Below are 18,228 nucleotides of genomic sequence, written 5' to 3' on the forward strand. Positions count from 1 at the left end.
CATCATTGTTGGTTCTTGCTGAGCCAAATCTTCCATGGCCTCTTCCTCGGCCTCTTCCAGCACTATTATATAGGGCTTGCCCCTCATTCTCAAGATTTCCTTTATTTACATCATCCATCTGATTCCTTTCTTCTACTACAAGCATTGAAACCAGATCTGGAAAGCTTGGGATACTATCCCTTGTAAGCATAGAGGTTTTAAAGCTTTTGTATTGAGGTCCTAAGCCTCTCAAGCATATTTCTATCTTATCATCATCTTCTATCTTTACATTGATAGAAGCAAGTGATTCACATATGCTCTTTATTTTCAAGGCATACTCATTTATTGACATCTTACCTTTTTCTAAGGTATTTAGCTCAGTCTTCAATTGTAGCTTTCTAGCTTTTGTGTTTACTACAAACAGTTTTACCAAACTGTCCCAAGCTTCTTTTGGGAGCATAGCATCCTGTATGTGCCCAAGCATCGAATCTGAGATGCTAAGTGAGAGCCAATGCATTACCTTCCTTGCCCCTTGATTCCAGTCTTTTAATGCTTTAATCTGTGCTGTTGTGGCATTTTCTTCTGGGATCTCAAGAGCCTCTTCTAGGTCTCCTTCAATGTAATCCCAGTATCCTTTCCCCATTAGGAAATTTGTCATTCTAAATTTCCACGCCGGGAAATTGTTTTTATCTAGTTTCTCTGTAACTATTTGGCCCGCATTCTCTGCAGCCATTATCTCTTCCAAACTAGGGTTTCTGCTACGATTACTTCAACAAGTAACTTTCTAATTCAGATCAGCAAATAGAGAAATACCGTTCTCAGATCTATGCACTTCTGTACTCTTCTTTATGAGCAACTCTGCTCTGATACCATGTTAAGAAAACGTGAAGAAGGCACTCAGGCTCTTCTTATGTGCGCTGCGGATCGTGGTGTGCTGGATCGTTTGGTGCTCAAACACAAAAGGGAAGGGGGAAGGAGACTTACCTTTGTAGCAGCCAAAAACTTCTTCTATTTCATTACACGCAGAGCTCTACTTGCTCTCGTCTGTTTCTCTCTTTTGCTCTCACTCTCTGAGTTCTTCCTCTCTTTCCTCACTCTCTCTCTCAGAGTTCTACTTCCTGTGTTTCTTCCTTACCTACTCTCTTACTTTTTACCTAAGTAATAAGTTACTTACGTATGCAGCTAATTAGCTGTCAGTCGCTAAATAGTTGTCAGTAGCTAATTAGCTGTGAATAGCTAATTAGTTGTTTCTCCTTTATGTTCACAAGTAGTTAAATAGCTACTATAGCTTATTTCCCAATAAGCATCACATACCATGTTGAGCTTGCTTCTCAACATATATGCATGTATGTGGTATGCATGTGTGACGTGTGTTATGTTCGTGTGTGTAAGTATGTATGCATATATTGTATTGTATTGTACATATGGAAGGTGTGTATATGTGTATATATATAATATGTACTTTATTTTTTTGTGTTTGGTTTGTATATTTGCATTTGTATACAATTGTGTGTATAATACTATATGTGTGTAATATGTAATATATAAAATATGTTTGTGAGAATGTCTATGTATATATGTAATATGTCTTTTCTATGTATGTATTATGTATACTCCTTGTCAATATATATGGCCAATTCTAATATGTATGTAGTCATCCATATATGTATGTGTATGTACATATTTACATATGGTAATACATATTTCTACATATATTTATGTTTAGTCAGTATGCATGTATAAATGGGTGTAATGTATGTATATACATATTCATGAATGTAATGTTTGAATGTAGGTATATGCATGCATGTATATGTATGTATGTATGTATATGTATGTATGTATGTATAAATGCTACTTCAAATTTGAGTACTATTTGTATAATATATTCTTTACTATCTCATTGAAATATCTATTATTTCATGGGCTTATGTAATTCTTTTTTCTAACATAATTGATAATACCCTTATGTAAATATAATCTCAAATCTTTATTAATACCTTTATATATATATATATATTCTATATCTCACTTATTAATTTAAACCCCTTTTGATGAACTCACGTGCTATCATACAAGTTTTGACAGTGAAGCCCCCAGGGGTAAAATGAGGACGTTCCTAGACATACGCATTAGAGTTGATGACGTAGGTTCCTTGCGCATAGATCTGATTGCTCTTGAAATATCCTAACGCGGATAATTAAAGCCCCTCGCACGCCATCCTCGTAATCCCAATCTCCCCAATCCTTAGCTCTTATCATTTCCATTGTCGTTGTTTTGTGTTCTCTGCTTATGATCATCCATGTTGTGGGATCACAACACATGCTAAATGGCATTTTATCCATCCTCAAGTGTCGACCTATATTCACTAATACACCACTTTCTGCAAATCCCAACCAATTTAAATTTGCATGACCCTATGAATATTCTCCCTCGGTCTCAATCTAATATGTGGATGGACTCTTACTATCTAATTCATAGGTATCATTGCTATTTAGGAATCCTAGGTTAGAAAATTTGAGCTTCCCTCAGGCATCTTTCATCACTATCTATGGTAAAATAGGTGTTTCTCTGTGTAGAGCTACATATAAGGGTTGATGGCGCAGTTGGCTAGCGCGTAGGTCTCATAGCTCTTGAGATATCCTGAAGTCAAGAGTTCAAGCCTCTCTCACCCCATCAACAACATCATGGTCTCTACAATCATTAATTCCTTTCATGTCAATTTGTGTTCTTCTCTAATATTCTTCAATGTCATGGGATAATAACACATACTCATGTCATTTTATCCTCTCTATGAGACAATCTATATTTAGTACCACAACTGCATTCCTAATTTAAGCTCGCATGACTATGTGAATATTCTCGGTCGCAATATTCGTACCATAAGGGTGGTATCTTACTTAAGTAATCTATACTTATTACTGGTGTAACGTCATCATAAATTTGAAATTTAGTGATGGTCTCACCGATTTTCTATTACCACGTGTATAAGGTAAAATTAGGATGCTCCTAGATATACACATTAGAGTTGATGACGCTGATTCCTTGCGCATAGATTTGATTTCTCTTGACGTATCCTCACGCGGAGAATTAAAGCCCCACTCACGCCATCCTTGTAATCCCAATCTCCCCAATCCTTAGCTCTTATCATGTCGATTGTCGTTGTTTTGTGTTCTCCCCTTATGATCTCTCCATTGCATGGGAACACAACACATGCTAAATGGCATTTTATCCACCCTCAAGTGTTGAGCTATATTCACTAATACACCACTCCCTGCAAATCACTCCCAATTTAAATTTGCATGACCCTATGAATATTCTCCCTCAGTCTCGGTCTAATATGTGGATGGACTCTTACTATCTAATCCATAGGTATTATTGCTTTTAAGGCATCCTAGGTTAGAAATTTTGAGCTTCCTTCAGACATCATTCATCACTATCTAGGGTAAAATAGGTATTCCTCCTTGTAGAGCTCGATATGAGGGGTTATGGCGTAGTTGGCTAGCGCGTAGGTCTCATAGCTCTCGAGATATCCTAAGGTCGAGAGTTCATTCCTCTCTCAACCCATCCACGAAATCATGGTTTCTACAATCATTAATTCCTATCATGTCAATTTGTGTTCTTCTCTAATTTTCCTCAATGTCACGGGAACATAACACATACTCATGGCATTTTATCCACCCTGTGAGTCAATCTATATTCAGTACCACAGCTGATTTTGCAAACCAGTCCGAATTTAAGCTTGCATGACTATGTGAATATTCTCGGTCGCAATATTCGTACCATAAGGGTGGTATCTTACTTAAGTAATCTATACTTATCACTGGTGTAACATCATCATAAATTTGAAATTTAGTGATGGTCTCACCGATTTTCTATTATCACAGGTATAAGGTAAAATTAGGATGTTCCTCAATATACGCATTAGTGTTGATGACGCAAGTTCCTTGAGCATAGATCTGATAGCTCTTGACGTATCCTCACACGGAGAATTAAAGCCCCTCGCACACCATCCTCGTAATCCCAATCTCCACAATTCGTAACTCTTATCATGTTGATTGTCATTGTTTTGTGTTCTCCGCCTATGATCTTCCATGTCATGGGAACACAACACATGCTAAATACCATTTTATCCACCCTCAAGTGTCGACCTATATTCACTAATACACCACTTTCTGCAAATCACTCCCAATTTAAATTTGCATGACCCTATGAATAATCTCCCTCAGTCTCAGCCTAATATGTGGATGGACTCTTACTATCTATTCCATACGTATTATTGCTTTTTAGGCATCCTAGGTTAGAAATTTTGAGCTTCCCTTAGACATCTTTCATCACTATCTGTGGTAAAATTGGTGTTTCTCCGTGTACAACTACGAATTTGTGCAAAAGCCGCACCGTTATCGAGCACCTCCGTCTCCATCCATGATGTTTTGATAAAGGGTTGCCCGAGGATCATGGAGTGTGAGACCTCATTTGAATAAAGAAATTTTGGGTTATCTCCAAATCTCCGATCTTCACCGTGACATCCGGACAAGGCGCAAATAGGTCTTCTATTGCTTTAGTGGTTGCCCGAATCTTCCATCCATGATTAGTATTAATAGGCGACTTCCCCTTCTAGTAGAACTCCTTGGACATCAAGTTGATCTCCGATCCGTGATCAATCAATGCTAGCACGGGCTCTTTGATGTTGCCGATTCGGACCGGAGTCTCCGTAGTTGCACGTGCCCAATGTGGCCTTGTGTAGTGGGAGTTAAGAATTCTGTCCTCCAAGTTGGTGTCATTCATTAAAACGGTATTTGCATTCACCCTTGGAGCATTTTCCTCCGTACTTTGTCTTTTTCTCTTTACGAGATCCACAAGAAGATCGTGGAACTCCTTCTTCGCTATTCCAAGTAATTCCCGAAGCGAAAATTCTACCCGGTTATCGAGGATTCTCTCCTTGAACACCTTTTTCAAGTCCGTTTGTTGTTCGATGTCCGAGGTGAGCTTGAATGCCGAAATCATCTTTTCTTTTCCCTTCCCTCCGGAGTTCCAGCTTTCCGGTGTCTTTGATTGTCCGGTTGCATGCGCCGTCGTTTCTCGTCTATATACACTTCATGCAATTGACATAAGGCGTACACGCTATTCTTATCGACGGGGCACTCCCATCCCGTAGCTTCACGGATGTTTTCCGTGGTGCTTTGGATCTCATTGGAGTTGGTTTTCTCGGGGTTTTCCGGCCAAAAAGACACCTTTGCTCCTGATGACTCACCCACACTTATTCCCGCGGTTGTCGCATAATTACCTTTTGCTGATATTTCCTCCTCTAAGACCTTCATGCCGCCTTTCAGGAAGTTCAATCGGAGTTGCTTCTGAGAGTCCATTGAATGAATCTGATTTCCCTTGTAGTAGATAAGAGCTCGTCGTAACGCCTCCTTGTGCTCGTCGCAATCCCTTCGATCATGTTCGGTGCTATCACACCATATACACCATATACTTGGGACTTGTGGAACGGTCATTCGACTTCTTCACCATCACGATTTTTAGATTCTCCATCTCCTTCAGCAACTGCTCCACCGTGGTTGCGTCGATTCCCTTCTCGATCGTAGTCTCCCGAGCCTGCGATTGATGGTCTTCCAATCCGGATCTCGGTTTCGGAATCAGTTCCGAAACCCTCTTTTCTTTGTTAGCAAGCTATTACCCCCTCATTGTGTATTGTGCGATGATATCTCGCACATTATCCCATGTATCGGTGAGGCCACTCTCGGTGGTCGTGTCCTCCAAAAGCACTTCAAGGTCTTTCCAGTCAGGGACGTCCACGGCTCGTAGGAACATGATCACTTTGTCCGGTGCGACGATAGCTTGATCTCTCGCGGACAACCTCCCGAACCGAATTTCGAATGCCGAAAACACATCGAGGACCATCGAATCTTCGGCATTTCCACCCAATCTTCGAGCCCTCTCCTCGTTGCCTTGGAGGAGTCCTCGATGGCGAACGTGTTCTTTAGGGCCTCTTCAAATGGTTCCCATGTCGGATTTTGTTGTCGTATTACATGGATACTCCCTTGAAGACTGTTGGTCGCCACCCAGTTAAAGGATGTCACTTGTAATCCTTCCAAAATTCCACATCGTAGCATTTCCGCCTTGTAATCTCGCAAATACCGCAACACATCTTTCCCATTGAATTGCCCGTTCTGTTGCACGAGCCGCTCTTCTACCGCCGCAATCTCCAACATTGCGCTGTCGTAGTGTATTCCACACACTACGTGAAAACCATAAAATAATATGTCCGATTTTAGATACATATAAATAAATAAATAATATATCAAAAGAATTTATCACGTGCATATGGCAGGATTCAAACCATGCACCTCCACGTAGATAAACCCCAACTTTACCATTGTAATAACTTATCTTTAATGTTATAAATATAGATTTAATACGTATAAGACCTTTATTTACACATACCTTTATTAAAAGGTAAAAATCATGTATTCTTTAGAGTGTGAATATTTTATTTACACGTGACATTAAAAGTGACTCATGCACATCTAGCGTGCATGAGCCCTATATTTAGGAAATGACAAAGAATCACATGCACATTTAGTGTGCATGGACACTTTAGGTGAAAAAGCATGAAGCCATGCTTAGCCTCTTCCATCTTTATATAAGGAGGAGAGAAATATGTGTAAGGTTGTTGATTAATATACAAGTTTGGATCAATTTAATATATTCGTGGGATTCACAAATTTTGCCATCTAATTGCTCTAATAATCTAAATATTGTTTTAATTACACTAAACTCGTGGGATTCACGAGATTGCTATCTTACTTCTCTTTCCACTATTCATAACTAGCCTTAAGTTGTATTCCTCTTCCTCCTAGTCAAAAACCTCGACGGTTCCCACCCGACTCACGCAACGATCTGGAGCCGAAGGGCACGACAGCGCGTTGTTCTTGTAGCATCCGCTCGAACATCACCATCATGTTGTTAACCTCTGGTTGAATTTCCATCTCCTTGCCACCCGGTTTCACGTCGGGTTCACCACTTGTGTCGCGCCTTTCGGCTCCGGATCGTTGCGTGAGTTGGGTGGGAACCATTGAGGTTTTTGACTAGGAGAAAGAAGAATATGGGATAAGGCTAGTAATGAATAGGTAAAAAGAGAGGTAACTTATGAATCTCGTGAATCCCACAAGTTTAGTGTGTTTAATCAATATTTAGATAGTAAGAGACAATATAGATGACAAATTCGTGAATCCCACGAATATATTATATTGGTCAATCCTTACAAAATAATCAACAACCATATACATCTTTCTCTCCTCCTTATATAAGGATGGGAGAGACTAAGCATAACTTCCTGCTTTTTCTAGAGTGCGTGACATGCTTTTTCTACTGTGCTTTTATTCCTAAATATAGTGCCAATGCACTCTAGATGTGCACAACTATTTTTTTATTGGTTTATATTTCTCTTGTAAATAAAGTATTCACGCCCTCTAAAAATGCATGATTTACCTTTTAATAAAGGTAGGCATAAATAAAAGTCTTATAGCTATTAAATGTATATTTATAACAGTTATGACAAGTTAATACAATGGTAAAGTTTTGGTTTATTTACATAGACGTATAGGGTTCGAATCTTGCACTCTACATGTAATAAATATTTTAATATTTACTTTTATTTATATATATGTACTTAAATCGAATATATTATTTTTACATTTTTCACATAGTGTGCGGACTACACTACAACAACGCGGAGAATTAAAGCCCCTCTCACGCCATCGTCATAATCCCAATCTCCCCACGCCTTAGCTCTTATAATGTCGATTGTCGTTGTTTTGTGTTCTCCGCTTGTGATCTTCCATATCATGGGAACACAACACATTCTAAATGGCATTTTATCTGCCCTCGAGTGTCGACCTATATTCACTAATACACCACTTTCTACAAATCACTCCCAATTGAAATTGGCATGACCCTGTGAATATTCTCCATCGGTCTCGGTCTACTATGTCGATGGACTCTTACTATCTAATCCAAGGTATCATTTCTTTTTAGGCATCCAAGGTTAGAAATTTTAACCTTCCCTCACGTATCTTTCATCACTATCTATGGTAAAATAGGTGTTTCTCCATGTAGAGTTACATATAAGGGGTGATGGCGCAGTTGGCTAGCGCGTAGGTCTCATAGCTCTTGAGATATCCTGAGGTCGAGAGTTCAAGCCTCTCTCACCCCATCCACGACATCATGGTCTCTGCAATCATTAATTCCTATCATGTAAATTTGTGTTCTTCTCTAATTTTCTTCAATGTCATGGGAACCATTGCATTTTATCTACCATGTGAGTCAATCTAGATTCAGTACCACAACTACCTTTGGAAACCATTCCTAATTAAAGCTCGCATGACTATGTGAATATTCTCGGTCGCAATATTTGTACCATGAGGGTGGTCCCTTTCTTAAGTAATCTATACTTATGACATGTGTAACGTCATCATAAATTTGAAATTTAGTGATGGTCTCACCGAATTTCTATTATCACAAATATAAGGTAAAATTCAGATGTTCCTAGATATACGCATTAGAGTTGATGACGTTGATTCGTTGCGCATAGATCTGATTGCCCTTGAGATATCCTCACGTGGAGAATTAAATCCCCGCTCATGCCATCCTCATAATCCCAATCTCCCCAATCCTTAGCTCTTATCATGTCGAGTGTCGTTGTTTTGTGTTCTGCCCTTACGATCTTCCATTGCATGGGAACACAACACATGCTAAATGGCATTTTATCCACCCTCAAGTGTCGACCTATATTCAGTAATACACCACTTTCTGCAAATCACTCCCAATTTAAATTCGCATGACCTTGTAAATATTCACCCTCGGTCTCGGTCTAATATCTGGATGGACTATTACTATCTAATCGATAGGTATCATTGCTTTTTAGGTATCCAAGGTTAGAAATTTTGAGCTTCCTTGAGGCATCATTCATCACTATCACTATCACATATGAGGGGTGATGGCGCAGTTGGATAGCGCGTAGGTCTCATAGCTCTTGAGATATCCTGAGGTCGAGAGTTCAAGCCTCTCTCACCCCATCCATGACATCATGGTCTCTACAATCATTAATTCCTATCATGTCCATTTGTGTTTTTCTCTAATTTTCTTCAATGTCATGGGAACATAACACATACTCATGGCATTTTATCTACCCTATGAGTCAATCTATATTCAATACCACAACTGCCTTTGGAAACCATTCCGAATTTAAGCTTGCATGACTATGTGAATATTCTCGGTCACAATATGCCTACAATAAGGGTGGTCTCTTACTTAAGTAATCTATAGTTATCATTGGTGTAAATTCATCATTTTTTATTTGTGATGTGTTGGTGTAATGGTAATGGGGGGACACTCCAACCGCTGGAGGCTCGAGTCTCCTCACACCAACATACAAGTGGTACCTGAAAAGGGCGGTTTGTGCCCGTAAGTGACGGCGACACAAATGGTGACAGTGAAGGGTGGTTTGTGCCCGTAAGTGACGACGACGCATATGGTGATGGTGAAGGGCGGTTTGTGCCCGGTTTCGGCCTGTAAGTGGCGACGACGCAGATGGTGACGGTGAAGGGCGGTTTGTGCCCGTAAGTGACGGTGACAACAATGACAGTTTCGACGATAAAGATGGTAAAATGTAGCCTGTCTACAAGTTGCATGATGGAACGTGATGGCGTGAGTCTCATCACATCTCCTAGAGGTTATCTTGTGCATGTATCACACTCGTACCATGCGGTACACCCCCTGATGGACTATGTACTGCTAATAAGACATGACTTCGTGTGAGTTGTAGCCTTTGGGCGAGCCAAAGAAAAAAAAATACAAAGTACTATCTCCAAATGGGGGAAAAAAATAAATTGAAATTTAGTGATGGTCTCACCTATTTTCTATTATCACAGGTATAAGGTAAAATTAGGACGTTCCTAGATATACGGCTTAGAGTTGATGACGCGGATACCTTGCGCATAGATCTGATTGCTCTTGACGTATCCTCACGCGGAGAATTAAAGCCCCTCTCACACCATCCTTATAATCCCAATCTCCCCAATCCTTAGCTCTTATCATGTCAATTGTCGTTGTTTTGTGGTCTCCGTTTCTGATCGTCCATGTCATGGGTACACAACACATGCTAAATGGCATTTTATCCACCCTCAAGTGTCGACCTATATTCACTAATACACCACTTTCTGCAAATCAGTCCCAATTTAAAATTGCATGACCCTGTGAATATTCTCCCTCCGTCGGGGTGTAATATGTGGATGGACTCTTACTATCTAATCCATAGGTATCATTGTTTTTTAGGCATCCTAGCTTAGAAATTTTGAGCTTCCCTGAGGCATCTTTCTTCACTATCATGGTAAAATAGGTGTTTCTCCGGGTAGAGCTACATATAAGGGGTGATGGCGCAATTGGCTAGCACGGAGATCTATTAACTCTTGAGATATCCTGAGGTTGAGATTTCAAGCCTCTCTCACCCCATCCACGAAATCATGGTCTCTACAATCATTAATTCCTATCACGTTGATTTGAGTTCTTCTTTAATTTTCGTCAATGTCATGGGAACATAACACATACTCGTGGCATTTTATCCACCGTCTGAGTCAATCTATATTTAGTATTATAGCTGCTTTTGCAAACCATTCCGAATTTAAGCTCGCATGACTATGTGAATATTCTCGGTCGCAATATGCCTATCATGAGGGTAGTCTGTTACTTATGTAATGTATACTTATCATTGGTGTAAAGTCATGATAAATTTGAAATTTAGTGATGGTCTCACTTATTTTCTATTATCACAAGTATAAGGTAAAATTAGGATGTTCCTAGATATACGCATTAGAGTTGATCATGCAAGTTCTTTGCGCATAGATCTGATTGCCCTTGACGTATCTTCACACGAAGAATTAAAGCCCCTCTTAGGCCATTGTCCTAATCCCAATTTCCCCAATCCTTAGCTCTTATCATGTCGATTGTCGTTGTTTTGTGTTCTCCCCTTATGATCTTCCATGTCATGGGTACACAACACATGCTAAATGGCATTTTATCCACCCTCAAGTGTCAACCTATATTCACTAATACACCACTTTCTACAAATCACTCCCAATTTAAATTCGCATGACCCTGTGAATATTCTCCCTCGGTCTCGGTCTAATATGTGGATGGACTGTTACTATCTAATCCATAGGTATCATTGCTTTTTAGGCAACCTAGGTAAGAAATTTTGAGCTTCCCTGAGGCATCTTTCATCATTATCTATGGTAAAATAGGTGTTTGTCCGTGTAGAACGACATATAAGGGGTGATGGCGCAGTTCGCTAGCGCATAGGTCTCATAGCCATGGGAACATAACACATGATACATGGCATTTTATCCACCCTTTCTGGAACATTACTAAGACAAGGAGGAAATTAGTAGTACAAGATCTGAATTAGTACTAAGAGAGAGAAGAGAGTGTAGAACTCATGAGAGAAGGCGAGAGAGAGAGAAAGATGATACTAAAAGATATATTATATTATATTATATTAAGAGTAAGTACAAGCTAAACGATGAGGCTTAAGACTAGAGTTGAACCGATTTGGTTCGAAATAATGCCTTGTGCGCCCTTGTATAGTGTTTTCAGGAGTACTCCTAAAGTTTCTAGAATTTTCTAGAGAAATTTGGATATATATATCATATTTCTAAAGTTAAATAATAAATGAAAATAATATTTTAATGGCAAGGGCTCAACCCATGTAATATAAGGTCATGGGTTCGAATCTTGCCATATCATGTTCCGCGTCATTTTGGATTGAGGACCCAGTTTTTCTGGATATTGATGATGGAAGTCTTCAAGAAGAGCACTACCATTGGTCACATTCTCTATTGATTCCCAAGTACACTAACTAGGGCTATATCCTAGCCAATTGACCAAACAATAGAGCTTGTTGTGAACAATCTTGGAATATAGGATGGTGGAAATCTCATACTCAATGTTGCTCGTAACAGTATACGGGGCGGCGTAATGGTTGAACATAATAATGTGGTTAATGTGTATGTGTAATGTATATGAGTGTGTGAGGATGAGTATTTCTAAGCACTTGCACAATTATGTGCATTGACAAGTGACAAGAATGTAACAATATTCTTCTCTCTCTCTCTCTCTCTCTCTCTCTCTCTCTATTGCAACCCCCTTGGGAGGGGGGGTGGAGCCATTCTAGGCTTCACCTCCCCCACCCATTAACACTTTTGGCACGCCTGAACAACCGAACTTGTCAGAACAAAGTAAGAGATTGAACGATTTAAGGAAGGTATAAGAGAATAGAAGAAGAGAGGAGAATGGATTGATAAGAGAAGAGTGGGTTTATTAGAATAGAATGATTACAAGGATGAGTTGGATACAAGGTGGGCTTGGAGCTAAAGACTGGTGTTGATTCGAATTGATTTGAGGATACATGTATGACCTTATTTATAGGTTCCTATAGAATAGCTTAGAGATATCTATAATGTTCTAGAATGTTCTAGGACATTCTAGAACATTCTAGAATGATCTAGAGTTTTTACAATAATCAATGTAATATAAAAAGTAGCTTTTATCTTTTCATATGACAATAATCTATCTTAATGGTTGAGGTTTTCAACTATGGATTACAAGGTTTGAGGTTCAAGTCTGGGTGACGCCATAATTGTTATGTGTTCATGACACAGTCTTGGGTTCAAGTCTAGGTGAAGCATAATGTTCACGTATTCATGACACTATCTCTCCTCTTAAACGACGAGTGGAAGGAGTTGTTAACAATGCAGGGCCGAGTTTGTTGGGATAACGGCGATGGAAGTCATTGATAAGAGCTTCAGCATTACAAACATTATCGACGGGAGTGTGATCACTCGGGGTATAGCCTAGCCAATCAACTAGATAATACAACTTATTGCGCACAATCTTAGAATTGAGAATGGCGGCTACCTCGTAGTCTGGGCAATCAACAAGTTGGAGAGGAGGCGGTGGGAGCACGACATGATTGGGAATCGAGCTAGTGTGGCAAGGTTCCAAAAGAGAGTTGTGAAAGACTGGATGAAGCCGCAAATTTTCAGGAAGATCAAGACGGAATGTTGCATCATTAATCCGCTTCGTGATGACAAAAGGACCCAAGCATTTATAATCTAGCTTATCACACAGTCAAGTAGTCTTTATGTGATGGCGTAACAACCATACCCGATCACCAACCTTGAATGGAGACGAAAGACGATGTCGATCTACGTGGGCCTTATGTTGGGCTTGAGCTTTTTGAAGATGTGAAGACAACTCAGACTGGAGGTTTTGGAGTCGGTGGAGGTGCTTCACTACACTAGGGTTTGGTGAGATCACTAGAATGTCCAAGAGACACCATCGAGGATGATTGCCAGTATAGGCATAGAAAGGTGTGACCTTGGTAGAAGAGTGTATGGTGTTATTGTATGCAAACTCTACGAGATGCAATATATGACTCCAATCATCTTGTTGATAACTGATGAAACATCGAAGATACTGCTCAAGTGTTTGATTTGTGTGCTCTGTTTGGCCATCAGTTTCGGGATGATATGCTGAAGAGAGTTTGCAAGAGATTTGAAGCCCGTCACATAGGTGCTTCCAAAACGGAGATATAAATGGCGGACCACGATCACTAATTATGTTGTTTGAAAGACCATGATGACGAAATACTTCACTCATAATGATATTTGTTGTTTCTTGACTACTGATGCTTTTTATGCAGGGCAAGAAATGTGCCATCTTGGTAAATCGATCCACTACGGTTAAAATAGCATCAAAACCCTATGAAGGTGGCAAATCTCCATGGCTTGCTCGGAGTCGGCAATGGTTGTACCAACCCATAAGGATGATGCCTAGGCATTTTAGCTTGACAACATGTGTCACATGTGCGAACGTAATCTTCAACAAATTGTTGTAAATGAGGCCACCAAAATGATCACTAGCTACATGGTCTTAGCAATACCAAAGTGTCCAGCGATACGGTCATCATGACAATGCTCCAATACTCGAAGGCGTGGTGATCCATCAGGGAAATAAAGGAGATTCTTGTAGAAAAGTAAGTTATCTTGCCACTTGAACTCCTTATAACGTCGAGATGTCCCTGGCAATGTGCAGCAAAATGCATGTTTTGGACCAAGGTGGGCAAAGACATCCTTAGCAAAATCATCCGAGTGAAGTTGATGTTGAATAGTATCAAGAAGACTTGAATCCAGTGGTGTGGCATAAACCGTGGTTGCTTGTAGTTTTGCTGGAACAAGGAGAACTTGCCTTTGATTGTCGAAAGTTGGATCTCTAGGGCGAAGTGCCAAATATAAGCGTCGAGATAGAACATATGCTTGCCCTTGTTGTTTCCCTAGCCGGAAAATGATCTTGAAATCAAAATGAGTTAAAAATTGCGCCCATCGAGCTTGTCGCCTATTTAGCACTCGAGCCGTCTGAAAATATGTAAGATTTTTGTGGCCATTGTAAATGATGATTTGATGAGGCGAACCTTCCAAGAAATGTCGCCATTGTGCAAAAGAGTCGACCACAGCTAGTAACTCTTTGTCATGCACCTTGTTGTTGATCTCCGCAACATTAAATTTTCTTGAGTGAAATGCGACTGGATGCAACTGCCCATCTTCACTTGGCTGTAATAGGATGCTCCCCAATGCAAAGTTAGATGTATCTGCCTCAATGATAAATGGCTTTTTTGGATCAACATGAGCTAAGACAGGAGCTGATGTGAATGCCTCTTTCAACTTAGTGAAGGCTTTGTCTGCTTTAGGTGTCCAAAAAAATGTTGGATTTCTCTTGGTGAGTTGATTGAGCGGCAATACAATCTTCGAATAATTCCATAGGAATTTGCGGTAGAAGTTGGCAAATCCAAGGAAACACTAGACATCGCGGACGGAACTTGGAGTATGCCATTCCAATATTGTTTCAACTTTCACTGGATTCATGAAGATACCTTTGGATGAAATGGTATAGGCCAAGAACTCAACTTCTTTGCAATCAAAACTGCACTTCTCCAGTTAGGCATAAAGACCATACTCTCTTAAGCGTTGGAGTACCGTCCGCACATGTATATCATGATCCGCCTGTGTTCTAGAGTAAATCAATAGATCATTTAAATAGACTATGAGAAAGATATCTAGAAAATCTCGGAAAATGTCATTTGCCATATCTTGAAACGCGACGGTAGCATCTGTGAGCCCAAAAGACATGACTATATATTCGAAATTACCATATCGAGTGCGAAATGCAATCTTCCATTCATCTCCCCGTCGAATACGGACAAGATTATATGCACCCCTTAGATAAATCTTGGTAAAATGCTTTGCCCCACCAATGCGCTCTAAAAGACTGGAAATTAAAGGTACAGCACACCTATTTCTTATTGTGACTTTATTTAATCCACGATAATTCATGACGAAACAAACTGAACCGTTCTTTTTCTTCACGAAAAAGATAGGAGCACCAGTTGGAGACTTTGAATGTCGAATAAATCCACTTGCAAGATTCTCATCAATGTATGCTTGAAGAACCTCAAGCTCCGTTGGTGACAAATTGTAGATCGGACCCCATGGTGGCTCTTTTCCTGGTTGTAGATCAATGGGACAATCGTATGGCTGATTCTTTGGAAGTACACTAGCTTTGACTTTGTCAAAGACATTAGCAAATTCTTGATACTTTTTAGGAATGTAGCCCTCTAACTTCCCTTGAGTGTCACTAGAAGGTGCAACTGATATGGCAAATAAGAATAAATCTTCTTTTGCTCCTTCTTGGCATAATTGTTGTATTGAAATCTGATGAAGAGGAACAACATGCTTGGTAGAGGGTGAATTGGTAACACTATGTTTTTCAAGGGGGGGATCCTGGATTCGACCCTTGATTACTATGTTTCCTTTTGAAGGGCACCTAATTTCTCGTCGTCTCCAATCAATTATTGGGTTGTGTAGCTCGAACCATGGCAAACCAAGGACTATTGGATGCTCAGGGCTACGGATTATATTAAAGGAAACTACACATCCTAAATCACCTAAGAGTATGTGTATCGGCTCAGACTCCTCGAATATCTATCCAGAAGCTATGGGATGACCATCAATCACTACTACGGAAACTAGGCAAGGAAGTTTATGCAAGGGTATTTGATGTTTTCGGGCAAAATCTCTATCCATGAAACAAGAATTGGCTCTGGTATCTAAGACAGTTGGGACATGAAGTTGACAACTTGGTGTCCTAACTTTTACTTGGGTTGAGAAAACTCTACTAACATGCTTGGAAGTGATGGAACCCAAACTAGCCTATACAGATCTAGGACTGTCCAACCAAACAGCTCCGATTTTGGCCGTACTTATTCGTTTGACTCCTCCTCTAATTGTCTTAGGACCTCAAACTTATTGGATAGAGTTGGATTACTAGAAACACTAGTTCGCACAGTTTCAACAATACTAGACTCATTTCTATTATCATACTTAATGTGATGTACCTGACGTCTCGGTCTATGCAGGTAGTGAATGACAATATGTCTTGGACCTTTACAATATATAAGCATAGTCAATTTTCTCGACGACGTTGTTTCTTTTCATCCAATAGAGGTTCTCGTCGTCGGGTCATATCAATCTCCATTGCTGTTGGACTATGTGCTTGCCATGGAGTTGGGACGGGGCTATATTGTTGCCTTGGAGATTGTGCCGTCACTAATGCATAAGTTGGCATAAATCATGATCTTGTTTGTTGTTGTTGTCGCTCAAACCGATGCTACAAAGTTGATTATCACACTGTACAACTCAGGTAATAGCTTCTGTAAGGGATTTTGGATCCTAAGGGAAGGTAAGAAGTAAAACTTTTACATCTCCAAGGAGGCCCGAACGAAACTACTCCATTAGGTCTTGTTTGTCCCAAGGAATATCACTTGCAATGAGACAAAAATTGGTTGCATACGTTGATGCTGGTTGATCCCCTTGCCGTAATGTGCGAATCTTGTTGATTGTCGTTCTTACACTATCTATGTCTCCGAAGCAAGGCTTAAACTCTTTGATAAATTCTTCAAAGTTGTTGAGTAGGGGAGAATTTTCTTCTAGCAATGGAGCAAACCATGACAATGTCGTCCCAAGGAATATCACTTGCAATGAGACAAAAATTGGTTGCATACGTTGATGTTGGTTGATCCCCTTGCCGTAATGTGCGAATCTTGTTGATTGCCATTCTTACATTATCTATATCTCTGAAGCAAGGCTTAAACTCTTTGATAAATTCTTCAAAGTTGTTGAGTAGGGGAGAATTTGCTTCTAGCAATGGAGAAAACCATGACAATTTCGTCCCAAGGAATATCACTTGCAATGAGACAAAAATTGGATGCATACGTTGATGTTGGTTGATCCCCTTGCCGTAATGTGCGAATCTTGTTGATTGCCGTTCTTACACTATCTATGTCTCTGAAGCAAGGCTTAAACTCTTTGATAAATTCTTCAAAGTTGTTGAGTAGGGGAGAATTTGCTTCTAACAATGGAGCAAACCATGACAATGTCGTGCCAGTCAATAAAGTTCCCACTAACCCAACTCGAGATGAATCAGTCGAATAATGCGTGGGATGCATCTGAATTACCAACCGCACTTGATTTATAAAACCCCAAAAATGTGCTCTCGAACCATCGAATTTAGCTAGGAGGCTGATTTTGGGCTCCTTAAGAACTCCTTGATCGTCGACTTTAAGTTGTTGTAAAACTACTATTGCCGACTCTAGTTGTTGAACCCTTTGTGTAAACTCGTCGTGTATCTGTTGCTTCTCTACAGAAACCTTATGTAAATCTTCAAGCAATCGTTGATTCTCTAGCTCTAGTGATGCAAACTTGCTTTTGAGATTCTCCATTTCCGCAACAAGGGCAAGGTATTCTTGTGGGTTGCTAGTAGCCATGGGTACTTACTAGTGTTTGTGGAAGAGGGTAAAGGAGAAAAATTCGAATCAAACTGTCAGAACAAAGTAAGAGATTGAATGATTGAAGGAAATAAGAGAATAGAAGAAGAGAGGAGAATGGATTCATAAGAGAAGAGTGGGTTTATTAGAATAGAATGGTTACAAGGATGAGTTGGATACAAGATGGGCTTGGCGCTAAAGACTGGTCTTGAATCGAATTGATTTGAGGATACATGTATGCCCTTATTTATAGGTTCCTATAGAATAGCTTAGAGATATCTAGAATGTTCGAGAATGTTCTAGGACAT

At 39.9% G+C, this 18,228-nt stretch overlaps 1 protein-coding gene and 2 non-coding genes across 3 annotated transcripts; 2 read left to right on the top strand and 1 right to left on the bottom strand.

Annotated features, from left to right (window-relative positions):
• The first annotated feature begins 8,115 nt into the window (after nt 1-8,115).
• On the top strand, nt 8,116-8,200 carry TRNAM-CAU (transfer RNA methionine (anticodon CAU)). The gene is given in 2 exon segments: nt 8,116-8,153; nt 8,165-8,200. It is a non-coding gene; the product is annotated as a tRNA-Met (tRNA).
• Nucleotides 8,201-8,977: 777 nt separating this feature from the next.
• On the top strand, nt 8,978-9,062 carry TRNAM-CAU (transfer RNA methionine (anticodon CAU)). The gene is given in 2 exon segments: nt 8,978-9,015; nt 9,027-9,062. It is a non-coding gene; the product is annotated as a tRNA-Met (tRNA).
• A 4,902-nt stretch (nt 9,063-13,964) lies between these two features.
• On the bottom strand, nt 13,965-15,052 carry LOC147861111 (uncharacterized). Its single transcript, XM_087323343.1, has 2 exons — nt 14,972-15,052; nt 13,965-14,651 (listed from the first exon to the last, which is right to left on the bottom strand). The coding sequence occupies exons 1-2, from the start codon at nt 15,050-15,052 to the stop codon at nt 13,965-13,967; spliced, it is 768 nt and encodes a 255-aa protein (XP_087179469.1).
• Nucleotides 15,053-18,228: the final 3,176 nt, after the last annotated feature.

The sequence above is a fragment of the Azolla caroliniana genome, unplaced genomic scaffold (genome assembly GCF_043228905.1).
Source record: "Azolla caroliniana isolate FFs.n. ecotype wild unplaced genomic scaffold, voAzoCaro1.0.p SCAF_8, whole genome shotgun sequence".
Taxonomy (NCBI): Eukaryota; Viridiplantae; Streptophyta; class Polypodiopsida; order Salviniales; family Salviniaceae; genus Azolla; species Azolla caroliniana.